The 19993-nt window shown below is 46.2% G+C and overlaps 1 protein-coding gene across 3 annotated transcripts in view; it reads right to left on the bottom strand.

The window, feature by feature from the left end:
• Window positions 1-19993, bottom strand: part of ADCY1 (adenylate cyclase 1) — a 109250-nt gene that overhangs the window by 10171 nt on the left and 79086 nt on the right. The window contains exons 15-17 of one of the 3 annotated variants that reach the window (XR_006298432.1): window positions 4104-4220; window positions 3499-3645; window positions 2893-3010 (exon numbers count right to left, since the gene is read on the bottom strand). Coding sequence is in view for 2 of the 3 variants with exons in the window: in XM_043588413.1 (XP_043444348.1) it covers window positions 2893-2991; window positions 3499-3645; window positions 4104-4220 (363 nt within the window). In the remaining variant the exon portion in view is untranslated. Of the gene's footprint in view, window positions 1-2892; window positions 3011-3498; window positions 3646-4103; window positions 4221-6654; window positions 6697-19993 lie in introns of those variants that run through there. The other 2 variants (XM_043588413.1, XM_043588414.1) reach the window with 2 other exon arrangements.

Genomic DNA, 19993 nt, shown 5'->3' with positions numbered 1-19993 from the left:
GCATCAAAGTTATACACTTGCCCTCATAGAGATCGTTATAATTATTTTTTAAATGTGTACCTAGTATTTAACTTGGGGGAGTATGCAAACATAAGTGGCACTCTTTAATTTCAAATTCCACTTGGGCATTGCTGGTATGTAGGGAAGTGACTTTATTAATCTTGTTTCTTGTGGTTGCTTATTATAGACATTTGGGAGATTCTTTTTTAATGTTCCACATAGATAATCATGTCATCTGTGAAGAGACAGTTTCTCCTCCCCAGTCTGTATACTTTTACTTCCTTTTTTTGTCTTATTGCACTAGCTAAGTCTTCCAGTATGAACGTTGACTAGGAGTGGTGACAGAGCATTCTCGCCACGCTCCTGACATGAGCATGAGGCTTTGTTTGTCATCATTAAGTATGATACTAAACTACACCTTTTTGTAGATGTTCTCTACCCAGTTCACGAGGTTTCTATTTGTAGAGTTTGCTTACATTTGTTGTTTTTTAAATCAGGAATGAGTTTGGATGTTGTCAAAATGGCCGTTCTGCCTCAATTAATTGATGTGATCATGTGATTTCTCTTCTTTATCCTGTGGATACAGTAAATTTCATTAACTCATTTTGAAATGTTGAACCAGCCTTGGTATTCTGAATAAATCCAACTTGTTTGTGGCGTATTATTCTCTTCATACAATGTTGGAGTCAACGAACATTTGTCAAAGACTTCCACATCCATACTCGCGAGAAATACTGGCCTGTGATTTTCCTTCCTTGTAATCAATCTGGCTTTCGCATTATTGTAATACTGGATCCATAGAAGGAGTTAGAAAGAAATGAATTAGAAACTTCTATTTTCTGGAAGAGAGTTTATAGAATTTGTGTAATCTTTTCCTTAAATGTTCAATGAACACATCTGGGCCAAGTGCTGTTTTGGAAGGTTACCAATTATTGGTTCAATTGTTTTAATAGATACGGTCTGCTAATATTTTTTATTTCCCCTTGTTCAAGTTTTGGTAGATTGTGCCTTTCAGAGAATTGGTCCACTTGGTCCAGATTATCACATTTGTGGGCACAGAGTTGTTCATAACATACCTTTTCATCCTGTTACTTTCCATTGATTCAGTACAAGTGAATATTTCTAATATTAGTAACTTGTGTTTTCTTTTTTTCTCAGTTAGTCATGGCTAGAGGTTATAAACTTTTTTGATTTTTCAAACAGCCAGCTTTTAGTTCCATTGATTTTCTTTGGTGCTTACCTGTTTTCAAGTTCATTGATTGTGCTCTGATGTTTCCCCCAATGCTCACCACAGATTTATACTGTTCTCCTTTCTGTAGTTTGCCAAGGTGGAAGCTTACACGGTTGATTCGGGATCATTCTTCTTTTCTAATATATGACTTCTGGGACGTAAGTTTCCTTCGGAGGGCCTGCTGCATCTTGCAGGTTTTGTTCAATTGTATTTCCATTTTTAGTTAGTTCAACACGTTTTTAAGACTTCTCTTGAGAGTTCTTCTTTGACTCATGTCATTTCGACAAGTGTTGCTTAATAGGCAAATAAATAGTTTGGAATTTTCCAACTATGTCCCTATCGATAGATTTCTAGTTTAATTCCATTTGGGTGTGAGAACACACTTTACATGATTTCAATTGTTTTAGACTCATGAAGGTGTGTTTTATGTGCTCTATCTTGGTCAGTGTTCCGCTTGAGCATGGGAAGAATGTGTATTCTGCTGTTGTTGGATGGAGTTGTCTGTGGGTGCCAATTACATCCAGGTGCTTGATGATGCTGTTCAGCTCAACCATCTTTGCAGATGCCCCCTTGGACCTGCCAGTGACCAAGAAGGGTGCTGCAGTCTCCAACTGTAACAGTGGGTTCATCGATTCTTCCCCGTGATTCTATCTATTTTTGCCTTACATATTTTGACACACTGTTGTTAGATGTATACATGTTAAAGATTGTTATGGTTTCCTAGAGAATTGACTCCTTTATCATTTTGCAGTTTCCCTCTTTATTTCTGTCTCATAATTTTCCTTGATCTGAAGTTTGCTTTGTCTGAAATTAGATCACTACTTGAATTTTGTCTTATTAGTGCTAAAAGGGTATCTCTTTCTACATCCTTTATTTTTAAGGTATCTGTGTCTTTAAAGTGTGTTTCTTGGGGCACCTGAGTGGCTCAGATGGTTGAGCGTCCGACTTTGGCTCAGGTCATGATCTCAAGGTTTGTGAGTTCAAGACCTTCACAGGGCTCTCTGCTGTCAGTGCGGCCACTTCGGATCCTCTGTCCCCTTCTCTCTCTGTCCCTCCCCCACTCGTGCTCTCTAAAATAAATAAACATTTAAAAACAAATAAATAAAGCATATATCTGGGTCTTATGCTCTTGGCCACTCTGTCAGTCTCCTTTAACTGGCATATTTCCACTCACATTTAAAATGATTACTGACATAATAATCAATGGATTATTATGAATTAGTATCTCCCATATTTATAACTGTTTTGCATTCATTGCATTTTTTTTGACAACTTCCTCTCTTTTCCTGCCTATTTTTTTAGAGGCAACCTGAAGACATTATTCACAGCTCTGCACTGGGAAAGGGGAACACTCCACAGTGCCCGGCTGGCAGGACTGGGGTGCAGCTGGTGGGGAGGGAGCAGGGCTGGTGGGGAGGGAAAAGGGCTGGTGGGGAGGGGGCCAGTGGGGCGGAGCAGGGCTGGAAGAACCCCTGTGACTGGCCTTGGTGCCGATGTTCTATGGGGGAGTGTGTCTGGAGACAGCTGGCCACTGGATGGACAGCCCACGGGCCGCTGCTCTGACCCACTTATCAGGCAGACTGGGGCTCAGTGCAGAGCCTGCCCAGAGTTCCGGAGCAGTCTGGGGCAGAACTGGGACCCAGTCCCCGAGCGGCACTCACCTTGGTCCCAGTGGTGGGCGCCAGCCCCACAGCGGCCATGTAGGTGCTCCCAATGGTCTTGATCTTCTCCAAGTCCTTGTAAAAGTCTTTGTCCATGAGCTTTGTTTAAAACACAAAACTGTTCAACATTACATAACATCTTAGAGAAGCCACTTTGACAGCAAGCACAGGGCAGGGGGAGCGAGTGCTGAGAAGCAGTGTGTCTTGTCTGTCGCAGGCACCAGACAAGGTCTGGGGCGATCTGAGGGGCTCTGGCAAGGGCGTGGGAAAGAGGAGCCCAGGAGGGACCGCACAGAGCACAGGCGTCCTGCAGTGGTGACCTCAAGGTCACCTGGAGGAGACGCCCCAGGGCAGGGAGCGGGGCAGGTGCAGACCCCAGGGTCGTCAGCCCGAACACCCCATTTACTAGGTAGGGGACAGGCGTCAGCACCTGCCACGGGAGCTCAGTGCCCACAGGTGGCAAAGGGCCCTCCTCCAGGGTCAGGGTCTGCCTGGACCCCCCAGGGGGACAGAATGTATGAGCCTCCTCCCGGTTCCGTGTGCAGGGAGCGCGCCACATGGCGGGTACAGTGCAGACGCGGCCCCACAGCGGCCGGCGGCCCTCACCTCGTCAAAGTCTGCGATGATCTCGTTCAGGAGACGCAGACACTCCACCCCCATGTTGTTGCCGTCCAGCTCGATGTAGAAGTCGTCGAAGTTGGGGATGGAAGCAAACATGACGCCCACCTGTGAGTAGGACTGGTAGTACAGGTCCTGGGGGCAAAGTTCAGATCAGCCATGGCACCCAGCCATGGCGCCAGGGGTAGCATGCGGGGCCGGGGGGGGTGGGTGGTGGGGGACAGGAAAACAGCCCTGGAACCCTGGATGCTCTCTAGCCAAAGCCGGTCAAGCTGGCCCCGCCTTCAGCCTTCGGGGTCTAAAGCACTGGCCAAGCCTATTGTTGAGTTGACAGTTGTGAGCCCTGCTCTGCCGGGTGGTGGGTTCCTGAAGCCCACCCTCCCTCCACGCAGGGTGGAGGCTGCTATGCTCCCTCCCAGGACCAATCCCAGGGGCTTCCCAGGGCCCAGCCCCACCTGTGACCCGGGCGTGGGCAGAGGGGACCCACCCAGCCTCGGTGCTTTGCGATTTTAAGCAGAGACGTGATGGGAGGGTCACTCCAGGTGGGACCCCAGCCGGAGCAGGCGGGGTGGGGGGGCAGGAAGCAGGCTCACCATGTTGCGGGGGTTGGACATGAGGAAGTGCTGAGCCACGTGGGCCGGCAGGAGGTTGAAGAGAATCCTCTTGTTGTCCAACTTCACCCTCTCCATGTCATCTCTCTCCTCCTCTGCCTGGGGACAGACCCTGCGTCACCCACTGAGCACTTCCTTCCCCCACACCCCGCGTAGGCTCCCCCAGACCCCTCCCAGCCAGGCGCAGCTACTCTCCTCAGGACCATCAGTCCAGCCACACCCCCGCCCTTGACCTAGGAGGGGAACCCTCAGCCCCTCAACCCTGCGTGACGTCTGATGTCCTGTCCTACCTTCCGCCAGAACCCTGCCAGGTCAGTTCAACTGGACCCCTCAGCCCCAACATTTCCCCTTTGGGATTTTCTGTCCGATGATCCCCTGCCTCTTCCTTGGTGATAAGCCCCCGCCTGTCTGTTCTGTCCCTGTCCCAATGGCCCTGAATGATACCTGTCTTGCCACTGCGCACAAATGCCATGGATCCTTTTCCTAAAACACCTGGGTCTCTCTAACCATCCAAAGTAAACTCCAAGGGCACCGATCGATGGTCTACACAGGCTCCTCTCCACCCCCACTGGGCAGAGCGGTTACATCAATGTCACTGGGGCCCAGAGGAACCACGAATTTCTGGGTTAAGTCCCCAGTGCTGATCAGCTGGAACTTTCAAAGGGGAAATGGGGAGATTCAAACTTTCAGTGGGGCCTTCACCCCATTTCGAGAGTACACGCCCAGCCACCTTCTGGGGTCCAGACCATGAGACATGTGGGGGACCTGGGGTGCGGCACCTAGGTGGGGGACCTGGGGCAGGGGACAGATCCAGCACGTGCAGACTCCCTGGAGCAGGGGTGAAGCCCAGCGGGGCCCCACTGGGGTCTGCTGCTGGGCGGGGGGCGGGGGGACCTCTTAGCGCCAGGGCCACGCACAGACTAATGAAGCCCGTGGCAGCAACCCCGCCCAGCAGCCTGTGGCAGCCACACCGGCCTTCAGGGACCAGAGCCACCAGGTGGCCGCTGGCCACTCATCCTGGATCCAGCCCGACCTGGGAGAGGAGTGGCTTGGGGAACATTTCTAGGGTGCGTCAGCCCCATGGACACCGGACTCTGGGGATAGTGACAGTGGCACAGTGAGGCCCCGCTGGCAGCCTGCGGCCTGGCCTTCAAAGCTGGGGGTCCTGGGCACCACTCCCCAGTCCCCACTGCATGATCAGGTGACACGCTCCGGCTTCCTCATCGTAAAATGGATGTAAAATACTCAATTTTAGGGGCCGCGCTCCTCGTCGACGGTTAGGGGAATGTGTGCTATCTACTCAACCTGGACTGTCCGTTCCAGGAAACTCAGTAAAACGTTTACCAATTAAAGTGAGAAGTGGGGGCTCCCAGAGGCAGAGCTGCAGCAGCGGGACAGGGGGACGCCCGGAGCGCGGGGGACGCCTGGAGCGCAGGGGACGGCGCGGCGGGCCGAGGGCCCCGGGCCTCCTCTGGGGGGTGCGCTGGGGAAACAACCCAGGCTGTCTGTTATCCAGGAGCCTGGAGACGGGACAGGTTCCACTTCCCCCTCACAGCGGGCAGTCAGGCGGCAGGGGGCACAGCAGAGGGAGCCCAGAAGCAAGCTAGGAGAGGAGCCAGCCTCTGCAGGGAGGAGGCCACGGCCATCAGAGCAAGGGGAGCGTCAGAAGCAAGCCAGGAACGTCCGCTAGGACACACGCAACTCATTACCCGTGACACGTGTGCACTGACAGCCACAAAAGAAAGCTTTTTGCAGGAGGAGATAAAAAGGAAGTAAACAGTAGTTTTACGATAGCAGTTTTACTCTGGCCCTAAAAATTTTGCTGTCCCTGAAACACTGTTTGTGTTAATGATACCTTTAGAAAAGCAATGTAACTAAATACGCTTTAACTTTGTAAAATAAAAAATCTTGGCTTATCACCTTGTGAGCAAAAGCTTTGGACTTACGTTCAGTTTATTTCAACGGACTTAACAATTCATGGAGATTTACAGCCCATCAGAGTAGCTCTCTTTAAAAAAAAAAATCATTGTCTGAGGGGCGCCTGGGTGGCTCAGTCAGTTAAGCATCCAACTTTAGCTCAGGTCATGATCTCACAGTTCGTGGGGTCAAGCCCCGTGTCGGGCTCTGTGCTGACAGCTCAGAGCCTGGAACCTGCTTCGAATTCCGTGTCTCCCTCTCTCTCTGCCCCTGCCCCACTCATGCTCTGTCTCTCTTACAAAAAATAAACATTAAAAAAATTTTTTTAATAAAAACTAAATCATTGTCTGTTTTTCAATCCATCCCCAGGTGCAAAGGTTTACATTAAATGCGATGGGGAAATTTCCATCTTCTTACAAACTAAGCGGAGGAAGTTGTGTTGTTATGTTTACAACAAATTAGATGAAAACCCACTGAAATCCTCTTCCGGCCAGGAAACTGTAAGTATTGGTAGGAAGGAGCGGGTGTGGGTGACACATGCCATTCCTGTCAACACACGGGAGACACATCCACACCCACCGTCAAGCTGTTCCCTCCATGCGAGCACTTGTTTCCAAAGGCATTTCCCTTCTCACACGTCAAAATCTGACCTTGGACCCTAAGGGACAGAACGCAGGAGCTGGCATCTCGGAAATTACTCCCCAGGGTGCAACTACCAACAGGCGCGTGGCTCCGAGAAGGGCCGACAGGCTGGGAGCACCGTCTCTCCATAAACAGAACAAACCAGAACAACATAACCTGGCAAGTCCCAGATCGGCTGACACTGGTGACCAGTGGGCTGTGTGCGTCGTGATGGTTACCGTGACCCCCACAAAGTGCTGCAAAGACTTTTTGTCCAACCAACCAGCCCCGCAGACCCTCCCAGCGCCTGCAATCAAGGCTGTGCTCACTCAAAATGAATAGCCAGTCACACTCTTCCTGGGAAGTGATGTCCCTGCCTCCTCCTGGAGGTGATATCTGGCTGGAGGCAAGTGCTCATGGCCAGCTCATTCTTCAAACAGTGGGAAAGTGCTTGTTTTCATTTCCAGAACCCTGTGAACAGAGCTGCTGATGCTGCACAAGGGTCCTCAGGAGACAAGAACCAACAGGGCACGTGCAGACGTCAAAAGAGATTTGTGACCAGGATGTGGCTCACGGGATCATGGAGGCTGAGCAGGTCCCACCTCTGTTCTCCACCAGCTGGGTGCCCAGGAGAGCTGGCGGTGGGGGTTCCATCCAAGCCCCAAGTGCCGACAACCAGGGGAACCAAGGGCAGAAGGCTAATGTCCCAGCACAACAGTCTGGTAAAAGAGGCTGGAATCTTCCTCTTTTTGTTCTTTTTTTTCTTAATTTTTTTTAATGTTTATTTTTGAGAGAGACAGAGCGTGAGCAGAGGAGGGGCAGAGAGGGAGACACAGACTCCGAAGCAGCTCCAGGCTCAGAGCTGTCAGCACAGAGCCTGATGCGGGGCTCAAACAGAGCATGCACAGAGCGTGAGTGAGGTGTGGGACAATTTCCGGAGGCCTGATGCATGCGGAGTCAGGGCCCCTGACAGAGGGAGAGTGACAGAAAAACATCAGAAAAATAATGGATGAAATTTTCCAAAATTTAATGGAAACTTATAAACCCACAAATCCAAGATGCTCCACAAACCTCAAGCCAAAAAGCATGAAAAACGATATCAGCGTGCATCACAATCAAGCCACTTAAAACCAGGGATAAAGGGCAGATCTTAAAAGCAACCAGATATAAAGACATGTTACACACATAAAGATGGCAGGAAATTGCCGGAAACGACCCCAGACAAAAGCCAGGGAACACCTTTAAAAACTTTTTTTAATGTTTATTTTTGTGAGAGAGAGAGAGAGAGAGAGCGCGCACGAGCCAGGGAGGGGCATAGAGAGAGAGAGACACACACACATGGAATCCAAAGCTGGGTTCGGGCTCTGAGCTGTCAGCACACAGCCCGACGCAGGGCTCAGACTCACGAACCACAAGATCATGACCTGAGCCAAAGTTGCACACTTAACCGACTGAGTACAGAATGCCTTTAAAGTGTGAAAGGGAAAAAGCATCATCAACCTACAGTCCTATCCCTGGCACACGTATCGTTCAATCACGAAGGCAAAAGAAAGACCTTGTCAGACACACAAGATTTGAAAGAATGAATTGTCATCAGACCTGCAAGAAATGTTAAAAGTGGTCCCTCAGGAAACTAGGCAGATACCAGATAGAAATTTGAACCTTCACAGAAGAATGAAAAGCACCAGAAATCATAACTATGTGGGTACTAAAAATACTATCACTTCTAGGGGCGCCTGGATGGCTCAGTCGGTTGAGCGTCCAACTTTGGCTCGGGTCATGATCTCACAGTTCACGAGTTCGAGCCCCGCGTCGGGCTCTGTGCTGACAGCTCAGAGCCTGGAGCCTGCTTTGGATTCTGTCTCCCTCTCTCTCTGCCCCTCCCCTGCTCATGCTCTGTCTCTGTCTCTCAAAAATAAACATTTAAATAAAAAATAAAAAAATACTATTTCTTCTCATAAGACGGCTTTAAATATAATGAAACGTTTATGATGGAAAAATATACGTTGGAGTTCATAATACACGTACACATAAAATCTATGATGTCAACAGCAAAAACCTAGCATGGGAAGAAGAAACATACGCTTCTGCAAGGTGAAATATCCTCAGCTGAAGACGGACGATGGTCAGTACCCACTGAAACAATACAACAGGGGAGGAGCTAAAATGGCAGAGCAGGGAGAGGACACTGGGCTCACCTCATCCCTCAAACACAGCCAGATAGATCTCAAATCACTCTGAACACCCAATAAATCGCTCTGAGACGATCAGAACAAACGGCACAACTGGAGGGTGAGGAGAGGCCACATCGTGGAAGGTAGGAGGTGCAGAGACGTGGTTAGGGGAGAAAAGGATCATGGGTGTTGCAGAGGAGAGGGAGAAAGAGGTCACGGAGACAGGCGAAAGAGAGAGAAAGCCACAGGGGATCACACAAAGAAAATACTTCCCCAAAGCCATGGATGGGGAAAACAAGACGGGCTGACTATCTATCGTGGGTTTTTACAACCAGCGGGGCTCAAAGACTGGGGTTTTAGGGGTCCATGGCATGGCGGGTGTGGAGCCCTGAGTGTGCTCGTGGAGAAGCAGGGCAGAAGCCCGGCAGCAGACAGTGTGATCTGAGGATGCCCTGGGACACGCTGGGACAGATGGTTCCCCCTTCTTAGGGCACACCTGGGAGAGGTGGCATTGCCTCTCTGGGGACAAAAGAGCCAGCGGGCACCACTGAGCTGCCCTGTTCGTCAGCACAGGGGCAGAGACACCTGCTGAGGGCAGCTCCCCTGGACATCGGCTTTCTGTTGTGCTTTACTCCAAACTCCGAGCTCTTGCGCCTTGCTGCGATGGCCCTCCTGGGACAAACACGCATCAGTCCCAGTGCGGTGAGACCCTACCCCAGAGGACTGGAGCAGGTCTGCACCACACAAGGTTTGGAGTTTTAAAATTCAGCTGGCCTTCCAGGGATAGAGCCCAAGATGCACTGCGCTGTCGGGTGGGCAAATGGCCCAGACACAGACACGTGATAGGAGATTGTCTGCTCTTCTGGGAGGGCTTCCTGGACAGCAGCAGGTGCAAACTCCCCTCTTCAAGGACGAGCAAGGGGGCTGGCACCGTTTCTCTCCCCCACCCCTCAGCATAAACCAACTTCAGGAAACGGCACAGAGCCAACAGTGGCAGCCTAAATTGCTTACGCCAAGTCCTGCCCCCCTGGACCCCGCAGGTGCTGCTTTTTTCTAGGGCAAGTGTGCCGAGAACCGGAGCAGCGGGCCCCTCCCCCCAAAGACCAGAACAAACCCCCACATGCACCAAGTTTACTGACCACAGAGGGCTGCAAAGCTTCAGCTCTAATAGACATAGGACCTAGCTTCTTTTAACAAGCAGATCAGAACACACCTAGTTCAAACTCATCACACTGTGGTCAAGGTCCAAGCACTGCCCACGGCAGACAAGGACTAACTCTGCAGAGGGCTGAGCTCAGGGAGACAGCGGCCAAAACACAGCAACAGAGAGCACACAGCCCAGACCACAGACACTTTCCCATGCACCAGGCCCTGGACAGTAGGTAACCCCTTCTTAATAAAGCCACCGCTCTCGGGAGCAGGAAATATGACAGGATTTCCGCAGCCACAGAAGAAGGCACAGACCTAGATGAGCTTCCAAGATGGAGGAATTCATCCTAAAGAACAAGGAAAGGTCGGGGCGCCTGGGTGGCGCAGTCAGTTAAGCGTCCGACTTCAGCCAGGTCACGATCTCACCGTCCGTGAGTTCGAGCCCCGCATCGGGCTCTGGGCTGATGGCTCAGAGCCTGGAGCCTGTTTCCGATTCTGTGTCTCCCTCTCTCTCTGCCCCTCCCCCATTCATGCTCTGTCTCTCTCTGTCCCAAAAATAAATAAATTTAAAAAAAAAAAAAAAAGAACAAGGAAAGGTCACGGCCAGGGGTCTAGGCACAGATGTAAGTCATATGCCTGAGCCAGAATTTAAATTAATAATCATGAGAATCCTAGCTGGGCTTGAGAGGAGGATAGAAGACACCACGGACATCCCTACTGCAGAGATAAAAGTTCAAAACAAATCAGGCCAAAATGAAAAACGCAATCAGCAAAACTGACTGGCTGTAACAACAACGAAGGCGGAAGAAGCAGAGACACAAATAAGTGATACAGGAGACAAAATTATGGGAAATAATAAAGCTGAGAAGAAGAGGGAAAGAAAAATATTAGATCATGAATGCAGACTTGAGGAGCTCAGCAACTCCTTAAAGCTTAATAACATTCATAAGATAGGAGTCCCAGAAGAAGCGAGGGGGGAACGGGGGCAGAAGGTTTATTTGAGCAAATTATAGCTGAAAACTTCCCCAATCTGGGTAAGGAAACAGACATCCAAATCCAGGAGGCACAGAGACTTCCCATCAAAATCAATAAAAGCAGGCCAACACCAAGACATATCGTAGGTACATTTGCAAAGTATAGTGATAAAGAAAAAATCCTAAGAGCAGCGAAACAAAACAAGTCCCTAACTTACAAGGGAAGACCCATAAGGCCAGCTGCAAATCTCTCCACAGAAACTTGTGAGGCCAGAAGGGAGTGTCACAATATATTCAGTTGTGCTGAATGGCAAAACTATGCAGCCAAGAATACTCTATCCAGTAAGTCTGTCATTCAGAATAGGAGAAATCAAGAGTTTCCCAGATAAACAAAAACTAAAGGAGTTCGCGACCACTAAATCAGCCCTGCAAGAAATATTAAAGGGGGCCCTTTGAGTGGGAGAGACCAAAATCAACAAAGACTAGAAAGGAACCAGAAAAATCTCCAGAAATGATGACAAAACAAGTAATAAAATGGCACTAAAGTCATATCTGTCAATAATTACTCTGAATGTAAATGGACTAAATGCTCCAATCAAAAGACACAGGGTATCAGAATGGATAAAAAAAAAACCCAAAAAACAAGACCCATCCATATGCTGCTTACAAGAGACTCCTTTTAGACACAAAGACACCTCCAGATTGAACGTGAGAGCATGGAGAACCATCTATCATGAAGTCAAAGAAAGCCAAGCAGTCATATTTATATCAGGCAAACTAGATTTTAAACCAAAGACTGTAACAACGATGAAAAAGGGCACTATTTCATAATAATGGGGTCTATCCAAGAAGATCTAATGATTGTAAATATTTATGCCCCCAATTTGGCGGAAAACAGATGTGTAAATCAACTAATAACAAACACAAAAGAACTGATAATAATACAATAATACTGGGAGACTTTAACACCCTGCTTACAACAATGGACAGATCATCTAAGCAGAAAATCCACAAAGAAACAATGGCTTTGAATGACACACTGGACCAGATGGACTTAACAGATATATTCAACATGCCATCCTAAAGCAGCAGAATACCATTCTTCTCAAGTGCACACACACATTCTCAGAATAGATCACATTCTAGGTCGCAGATCAGGCCTCAACAAGTACAAGAAGACTGAGATCATTCTATGCATATTTTCTGACCACACCACGAAACTTGAAGTCAACCACAAGAAAAAAATTGGAAAGACCACAAATACGTAGAGGTTAAAGAACATGCTAACTAAAGGAAGCATGGCTAAACCAGGAAAATAAGAAATAAAACAAATATATGGAAACAAGTGAAAATGAAAACACTATGGTCCAGAGCCTTTGGGACGTAGCAAAGGCTGTCCTAAGGGGGAAGTATATTGCCAATACAGCTCTAAACTCAAGAAGCAAGAGAAGTCTCAAGTATACAACCTAACCTTACACCTAAAGGAGCTAGAAAAGGAGCAGCGAATAAAGCCTAAAGCCAGCAGAAGAAGGGAAATAATACATATTAGAGCAGAAATAAATGATATGGAAACAAACAAACCAAAACCAGTAGAATAGATCAATGAAACCAGGAGCTGGTTCTTTGAAAGAATTAATAAAACGCATAAACTCCAAGCCAGACTTCTCAAAAAGAAAAGAGAGAAAGAGAGAGGACCCAAATAAATAAAATCACAAAAGAGAGATAAGAGGTCACAACCAACACCACAGAAATACAAACAATTATAAAAGAATATTATGAGCAATTATATACCAACAATTTGGGCAATCTGGAAGAAATGAATGCATTCCTAGAAACATATAAACTACAAAAACTGAAACAGGAAGAAACAGAAAATCTGAAAAGATTGATAACCTACAAAGAAATTGAGTCATTAGTCAAAATTCTCCCAACAAACACAAGTCCAGGGCCAGATGGCTTCCCAGGGGAATTTCACCAGACATTATAGAGTTAATACTTATTCTCAAACTGTTCCAAAAAAATAGAAATGGAAGGAAAACTTCCAAACTCATTCTACGAAGCCAGTGTTAACTTGACTCTAAAACCAGACAAAGATTGGACTAAAAAGGAGAATTACAGGCCAATATCCCTGATGAATGTGGATGCAAAAATTCTCAACAAGATACTAGCCAAGAGAACCCAACAATACATGAAAAGAATCATTCACCACGATCAAGTGGATTTATTCCTGGGTTACAAGTGTGGTTCAGTATTTGCAAACCAATCAGCATGATATGCCACATTAACAAAATAAAAGGATAAGAACCTATGATCTCTCAATAGATGCAGCAAAAGTATTTCACAAAATATAGTATCCATTCTTGATAAGAAAAAAAAAAAAAAAACATCAACAGCGGTGCACCTGGGTGGCTCAGTCGGGTTAAGTGTCCAACTCTTGGTTTTGCCTCAGGTCACGATCCCACGACCCATGAGTTCAAGCCCCACGTCAAACTCAGTGAGGAGTCTGCTTGGGAGTCTCTCCCTCCCTTTCTCCCTGCCCCTCCTCTGCTCACTTTCTCCCCACCCCACCCTCTCAAAGTAAATAAATAAACTGAAGGGGAAAAAAAACTCAACAAAAGTAGGGATAGAGGGAGCATACTTCAAACATCATGAAGACAATTTACAAAAAAACTCATAGCTAAATATCATCCTCAATGGGGAAAAACAGAGCTTTTCCTCTATGGTCAGGAACAAAGACAGGGATGTCCATTCTGACCATTGTTATTTAACATAGTGCTGGAAGTCCTAGCCTCGGCAATCAGACAACAAAAAAGAAACAAAAGGCATCCAAATCAACAAAAAAGAAGTCAAACTTTCACTATAAGCAGATGATACGATGTGCTATGGAGAAAACCCTAAAGACCGCACCAAAAAATTGCTAGAATACATAAATTCGTTAAAGTCACGGGATATAAAATCAACGTACATATATGTTACAATTCTATATACCAATAATGAAGCAGCAGGAGATATCAAGGAATCAATCCCATTTACAGCTGCACCAAAAACCATAATATACCTAGGAATAAACCTAACCAAAGAGGTAAAAGATCTGTATTCTGAAAACTATAGAACACTTAAAAAGAAGTTGAAAATAATGCAAAGAAATTGAAAGACATTCCACGCTCACAGATTGGAAGACCAAATATTGTTACAATGTCAACACTACCCAAAGCAATCCACATATTGCCTGCAATCCCTATTGAAATACCACCAGCATTTTTTGCAGAGCTAAAATAATTCTAAAATGTATATGGGACCAGAAAGGCCCCTGATAGCCAAAGAAATGCTGAAAAAGCAAAGCAAAGCTGGAGGCATCACAATTGCAGACTTAGGTTACATTACAAAGCCTGTAGTGATCAGAACAGTATGGTCCTGGCACAAAAAGAGACAGACACATGGATCAACGGAACAGAACAGAAAACCCAGAAATGGACCTGCAACTATGTGGTCAACTAATCTTCAACAAAGCAAGAAAGAATATCCAATGGAAAAAAGACAAATGGTGTTGGGAACACTGGACAGCATCATGCAAAAGAATGAAACTGGACGACTCTGTTATACCATACCCAAAAAGAAATTCAAAATGGATTCAAGACCTAAATGTGAGATAGGAAACCATCAAAATCCTGGAGGGGAACAAAGGCAGTAACCTCTTTGACACTAGCTGGAACAACTTACTAGAACACGGCTCTGGAGGCAAGGACATCAAAACCAAAAATGAACTATTGGGACTTCATCAAGAGTCTCACAATGAAGGAAACAACCAACAAAACTAAAAGCAACCTACTTAATGGAAGAAGATATTTGCAAATGACATATCCGATAAAGTGTTAGTATCCAAAATCTATGAAGAACTAATCCAACTCCAAAACCAAATGATCCAGTTAAGAAATGGGCAGAAGACGTGAATAGACATTTCTCCAGAGAAGACATCCAGATGGCCAACAGACACATGAGAAGATGTTCAAAATCACTCATCACGAGGGAAATACAAATCAAAACCATGGTGCAATACCACCTCTCACCTGTCATCATAGCTCCAATTAATAACACAGGAAACAACAGATATTGGTGAGGATGCAGAGAAAGGGGAACCCTCTTGCACTGCTGGTGCGAATGCTGACTGGTGCCCCCACTTTAGACAACAGTATGGAAGTTCCTCAAAAGTTTAAAAATAGAACTACTATAGGGGCGCCTGGGTGGCGCAGTCGGTTAAGCGTCCGACTTCAGCCAGGTCACGATCTCGCGGTCCGTGAGTTTGAGCCCCGCGTCGGGCTCTGGGCTGATGGCTCGGAGCCTGGAGCCTGTTTCCGATTCTGTGTCTCCCTCTCTCTCTGCCCCTCCCCCGTTCATGCTCTGTCTCTCTCTGTCCCAAAAATAAATAAACATTGAAAAAAAATAAAAAATAAAAAATAAATAAATAAATAAATAAAAATAGAACTACTACCACACAATCCAGCAACTGTACTACTAGATATTCACCCAAAGGACACAAAAATAAAGATGTGAACGGGGCACCAGAGTGGCTCAGTTGGTTAAGTGTCCAACTCTTTTTTCAGCTCAAGTCATGATCTCATCGTTTGTGGAACTGAGCCCCACATTGGGCTCTGTGCCAACAGTGCGAAGACTGCTCAGAATTCTGTCTGTCTCTCTCTCTCTGCTCCTCCCGATTGGTCTCTACCTCTCTTTCTCAAAAATAAATAAGGAAACATTAAAAAAATACAGATTTGAAGGGATACGTGCAACACAATGTTTACAGCAGCATTAACAACAATAGCCAGATTATGGAAGGAGCGCAAATGTCCACTGACTGATAGATAAAGAAGATGTGGTATATATATGGAATGGAATATTACTCAGCCATCAAAAAGAATGAAGTTTTGGGGTGCCTTAGTGGCTCAGTCTATTAAGTGTCTGCCTTCGCCTCAGGTCATGTGAGTTCAAGCCCTGCATCGGACTCTGTGCTGACAGCTCAGAGCCTAGAGCCTGCTTAGGATTCTGTGTCTCCCTTTCTCTCTGCCCCTTTCTCCCCCTCTCATGTTCTCTCCCTCTCAAAAATAAACAAACATGAAAAAAAATTTTGTTTAAAAGAATGAACTTATGCCATTTGCAATGACGTGGATAGAGCGAGAGTGTGTTTTGCTAAGAGAAACAAGTCAGTCAGAGAAAGACAAATACCATATGATTTCACTCATGTGGAATTTAAGAAACAAAACAGATGAACATAGGGGGTAAAAAAGAGAGAGAGGCAAGCCAAAAACCAGACTCTTAACAATAGAGAACACACTGAGAGTTGCTGAAGGGCAGGTGGGTGGGGGATGGGTTAAATGTGTGATGGGCATTAAGGAGGGCACTTATTATGATGAGCACTGAGTGCTATATGTAAGTGATGAAACACTAACTCTACTCCTAAAACTAATATTACACTGTATGTTAATTGGAATTTAAGTAAAAACTTAAAAACAAAAATAAATAAGGAGTGCCTGGGTGGCTGTTGGTTAAGCATCCGACTTTGGCTCATGTCATGATCTTGTGGTTTGTGGGTTCAAGCCCCATGTCAGGCTCTGTGTTGACAGCTCAGAGCCTGGAGCCTGCTTCAGATTCTGTGTCTCCCTCTCTCTCTGCCCCTCCCCCCGACACATTCTGCCTCTCTCTCTCTCTCTCAAAAATAAACATTAAAAAAAATTTTAGGGGCGCCTGGGTGGCGCAGTCGGTTAAGCGTCCGACTTCAGCCAGGTCACGATCTCGCGGTCCGTGAGTTCGAGCCCCGCATCAGGCTCTGGGCTGATGGCTCAGAGCCTGGAACCTGTTTTAGAATCTGTGTCTCCCTCTCTCTCTGCCCCTCCCCCGTTCATGCTCTGTCTCTCTCTGTCCCAAAAATAAATAAAACGTTGAAAAAAAAAATTTAATAAAATAAAAACAAAAATAAATAATACAACAAAGAATTACAGCTAAAAAAATAGAGGAAGGGAGGAAGAAAGAGAAATAAATTATAATAATTACTATCATGAATAAGAGAATCAATAATTATTAATGGAATAACAAAGATTATTTTATATTTTAGTAGAATAATAAAAATATTTAACTAACTTAAAATATGCAGAAAAAGAGGAAAAAGAAAACAAAGAACAGATGACCAGATCAGACAAATAGGAGACAGCAAAAGATTAAAATCTAACTGCATCAGTAATCACATAATTGTAAATGGTCTGAACAGCTCAATTAAAAAGGCAGAGATTTATAAATTGGATAAGTCGACAAGGTCCAACTGTATGTTGCTTGTAAGAAATCCACTTTAAGTAAAAAACAAATAGATTAAAAGTAAGATGACAGAAAAAAATACATAACGGGAGCTGGATTACCTATATAATATTGCATAAAATAGACTTCAGAGCCAAGTACATTACCTGGGAAAAGAGGTTGTTTCCATAGTGATAAGGGGTACAAGGGTTTCAGCTTACCAAGAGGACATAATCCTAAACACCGATGCACCTAGTAAGAGATCGCCAAAATACAGGAAGCAAAAATTGATAGAACTGCACAAAATTCTGTCCACAGGTATAGTTGGAGACTTCAATATCATTCTCTCAAAACTTGGTAGAATGGGAAGAAAGTCCATAAGGGCACAGGAGACCTAAGAACACTCCTGGCCAACTTGACCTCGCTGACATTTATAAAATACACCATCCAACAGAGACAGGATGCAGCAGGAACGATACAGCAATTCTCAAGAAATTTAAAAGGATTCAAGGCATTTGAGCCATACTCTCTGACTACGGCATAACTAAGCAGAAGTCCATAACAGAAAGGTCTTTGAGATTATTCAACAAAAATATAATCTTCATAACATTTGGTCCAAAGAAGAACCCAACAAAACAAAGAAAGAAAAGAAACAAAAAGAAAAGAAAAGAAAAGAAAAGAAAAGAAAAGAGTTCCTTGAACCAAATGAAAATGAAGCCACATATAATATCAATATTTATGGAACTAAAGCAGCACTTGGAGGAAATTTTAGAACAAAATCCCTGAATCAGAGAAGATACAAATCATCTTGAGAAACTAGCAAATACAAGTAATCTAAACCCAAAGTCATTAGAAAGAAATAAAGATCAGAGTGAAATTTAAGTGAAATAGGAAACAGAGAAAAATCAATAAAACCAGAAGCTATTTCCTGAGATCAATAAAATGTATAAACTTCTAGTCACACTGATCAAAAAAAGTGTCTACACAATCGTACATCAGGAGGAGAAATGGGACATCACTACAAATCCTACAAATATTAAAGGGAAATAAGGGAGGGGTGCCTGGGTGGCTCAGTCGGTTGAGCGCCCGACTTCAGCTCAAGTCATGATCTCATGGTTTGTGGGTTCGAACCCCGCGTCGGGCTCTGTGCTGAGTGTGGAACCTGCTTGGGATTCTGTGTCTCCCATTTCTCTGTCCCTCCCCTGCTCATGCTCTGTCTCTCTCTGTGCCCCAAAAACTAAAATAAAATAAAACGTTAAAGGAGCAAGAAGGGAAGAGTATGAACAAGTTTGTGTCAGCAGACTGGACAGCGTTCAGGGAGCGACATATGTGTCCGAAGCTACCTCAGAAAGAAATGGAAATCCTGATGGCCCTCCATCTTTCGGGAAATTGAGTTGAGTTAAAATGTTCCCACTCTAAATACACACACACACACACACACACACACACACACACACACGCCCAGAGGGCTTCACTTCCTCAAACATTGGAGGAAGAAACAACACCAATTCTACAAACTCTTCCAGAAACCTGAAAAGGAAGGAACCCCCCGCCTTGTGAGGACTGCTTTACTCTGACATCAAAGCCCTCTTGGCCTAGAGAACTACAGAACAACGTCACTCATGAACACTGATACTCTTACCAAATTTTAGCAAAGTGAATCCCAACAATACATGTAACCATAACTACATCACACCAAAGCCCATGCCTGGGCCACCTTCCGTTTGAGAGTGGACAAAATGGCGCCAGTACCAGTGGGAATCCCGCTCCAGGGTTAAGCATTCACTGGCAGAGAATGTTGCTCTACCATCGGCATCATGATTATCTACTGAGCACAAAGGAAGGAACCACACTGGAAACAAAGCATCGTGACAGCCCCAGGTTAGGTGGGTTTATGTGACCAGCCTGGTGTCAGTAGATAATTAACCCCCAGGCTCCGGCCCGGCCGTTTCACAATAGTTTGTGATGTGACTGTGATGTGTACATGACAGATGTACCTACCCAGGGGGTAATCGGGCAAAGTCTGGAAACTTCCTTGTTTTGCTGGCTTTACGGGAAACTTAGGTGACATTTCTTGTCACACATCTTTGGAAAAATGTGTGTGTTCCCTGAAGGCAACCCTTCCTCATGACACTGGGAGGGTCTCTCTTGCACTGAACTCAATGGAAGGCTCACTCAGAAGTGGGGGCCAGCTGTGGCACAGGGGTACTGTCAGTGGGGAACCCCAGGGCAGGGTCAACCATGAGGCTGACCGACACTTAAAGGGACACTACAGCCAAGGAAAGCACGTGGGAAGCCAGAGGGGAGAAAATGCGGCCTCAACCTTGCTCTGTGAGTGCCTGGCCACAGAGCAGGCGCCCAGCAAGTGCACGGGCTGGAAGCCCAGGTCTGTGCCCCTCCAGGCCAGGCCAGCTCTCTGGCTCCACAGGAGTCTGTCTTTCTCACGCTCTGAGCAGCTATTCACAACTAAAAGATCTGAGATCACGGGGGCCAGCTGATGGCGGGGAGGACACATCTAGGGACCGGCCAGCCTGTTCGCCCTGGACAGCCAGCCCAGTGGCCCTCAGCACAGCCCACTGAAGACGCTGTTCTCCGCTAGCTGGCGAGGCTCTGGCAAACAGCAGCAGTCAGATCTCCTTCTGGGAGCCCTGTACACAGGTGTCCTCTCGGCATCTGCTCTGACTCAGGACCTCCCACAGGACACTGCCAACAGGCCCCCGAGCCACCTGCTCCAGCAGAATTGGCCCGTGTGGAG

The sequence above is a fragment of the Prionailurus bengalensis genome, chromosome A2 (genome assembly GCF_016509475.1).
Source record: "Prionailurus bengalensis isolate Pbe53 chromosome A2, Fcat_Pben_1.1_paternal_pri, whole genome shotgun sequence".
Lineage (NCBI taxonomy): Eukaryota > Metazoa > Chordata > Mammalia > Carnivora > Felidae > Prionailurus > Prionailurus bengalensis.
Note: the sequence above shows the minus strand (reverse complement) of the source record. Positions and strands in the feature narration are given on the sequence as shown.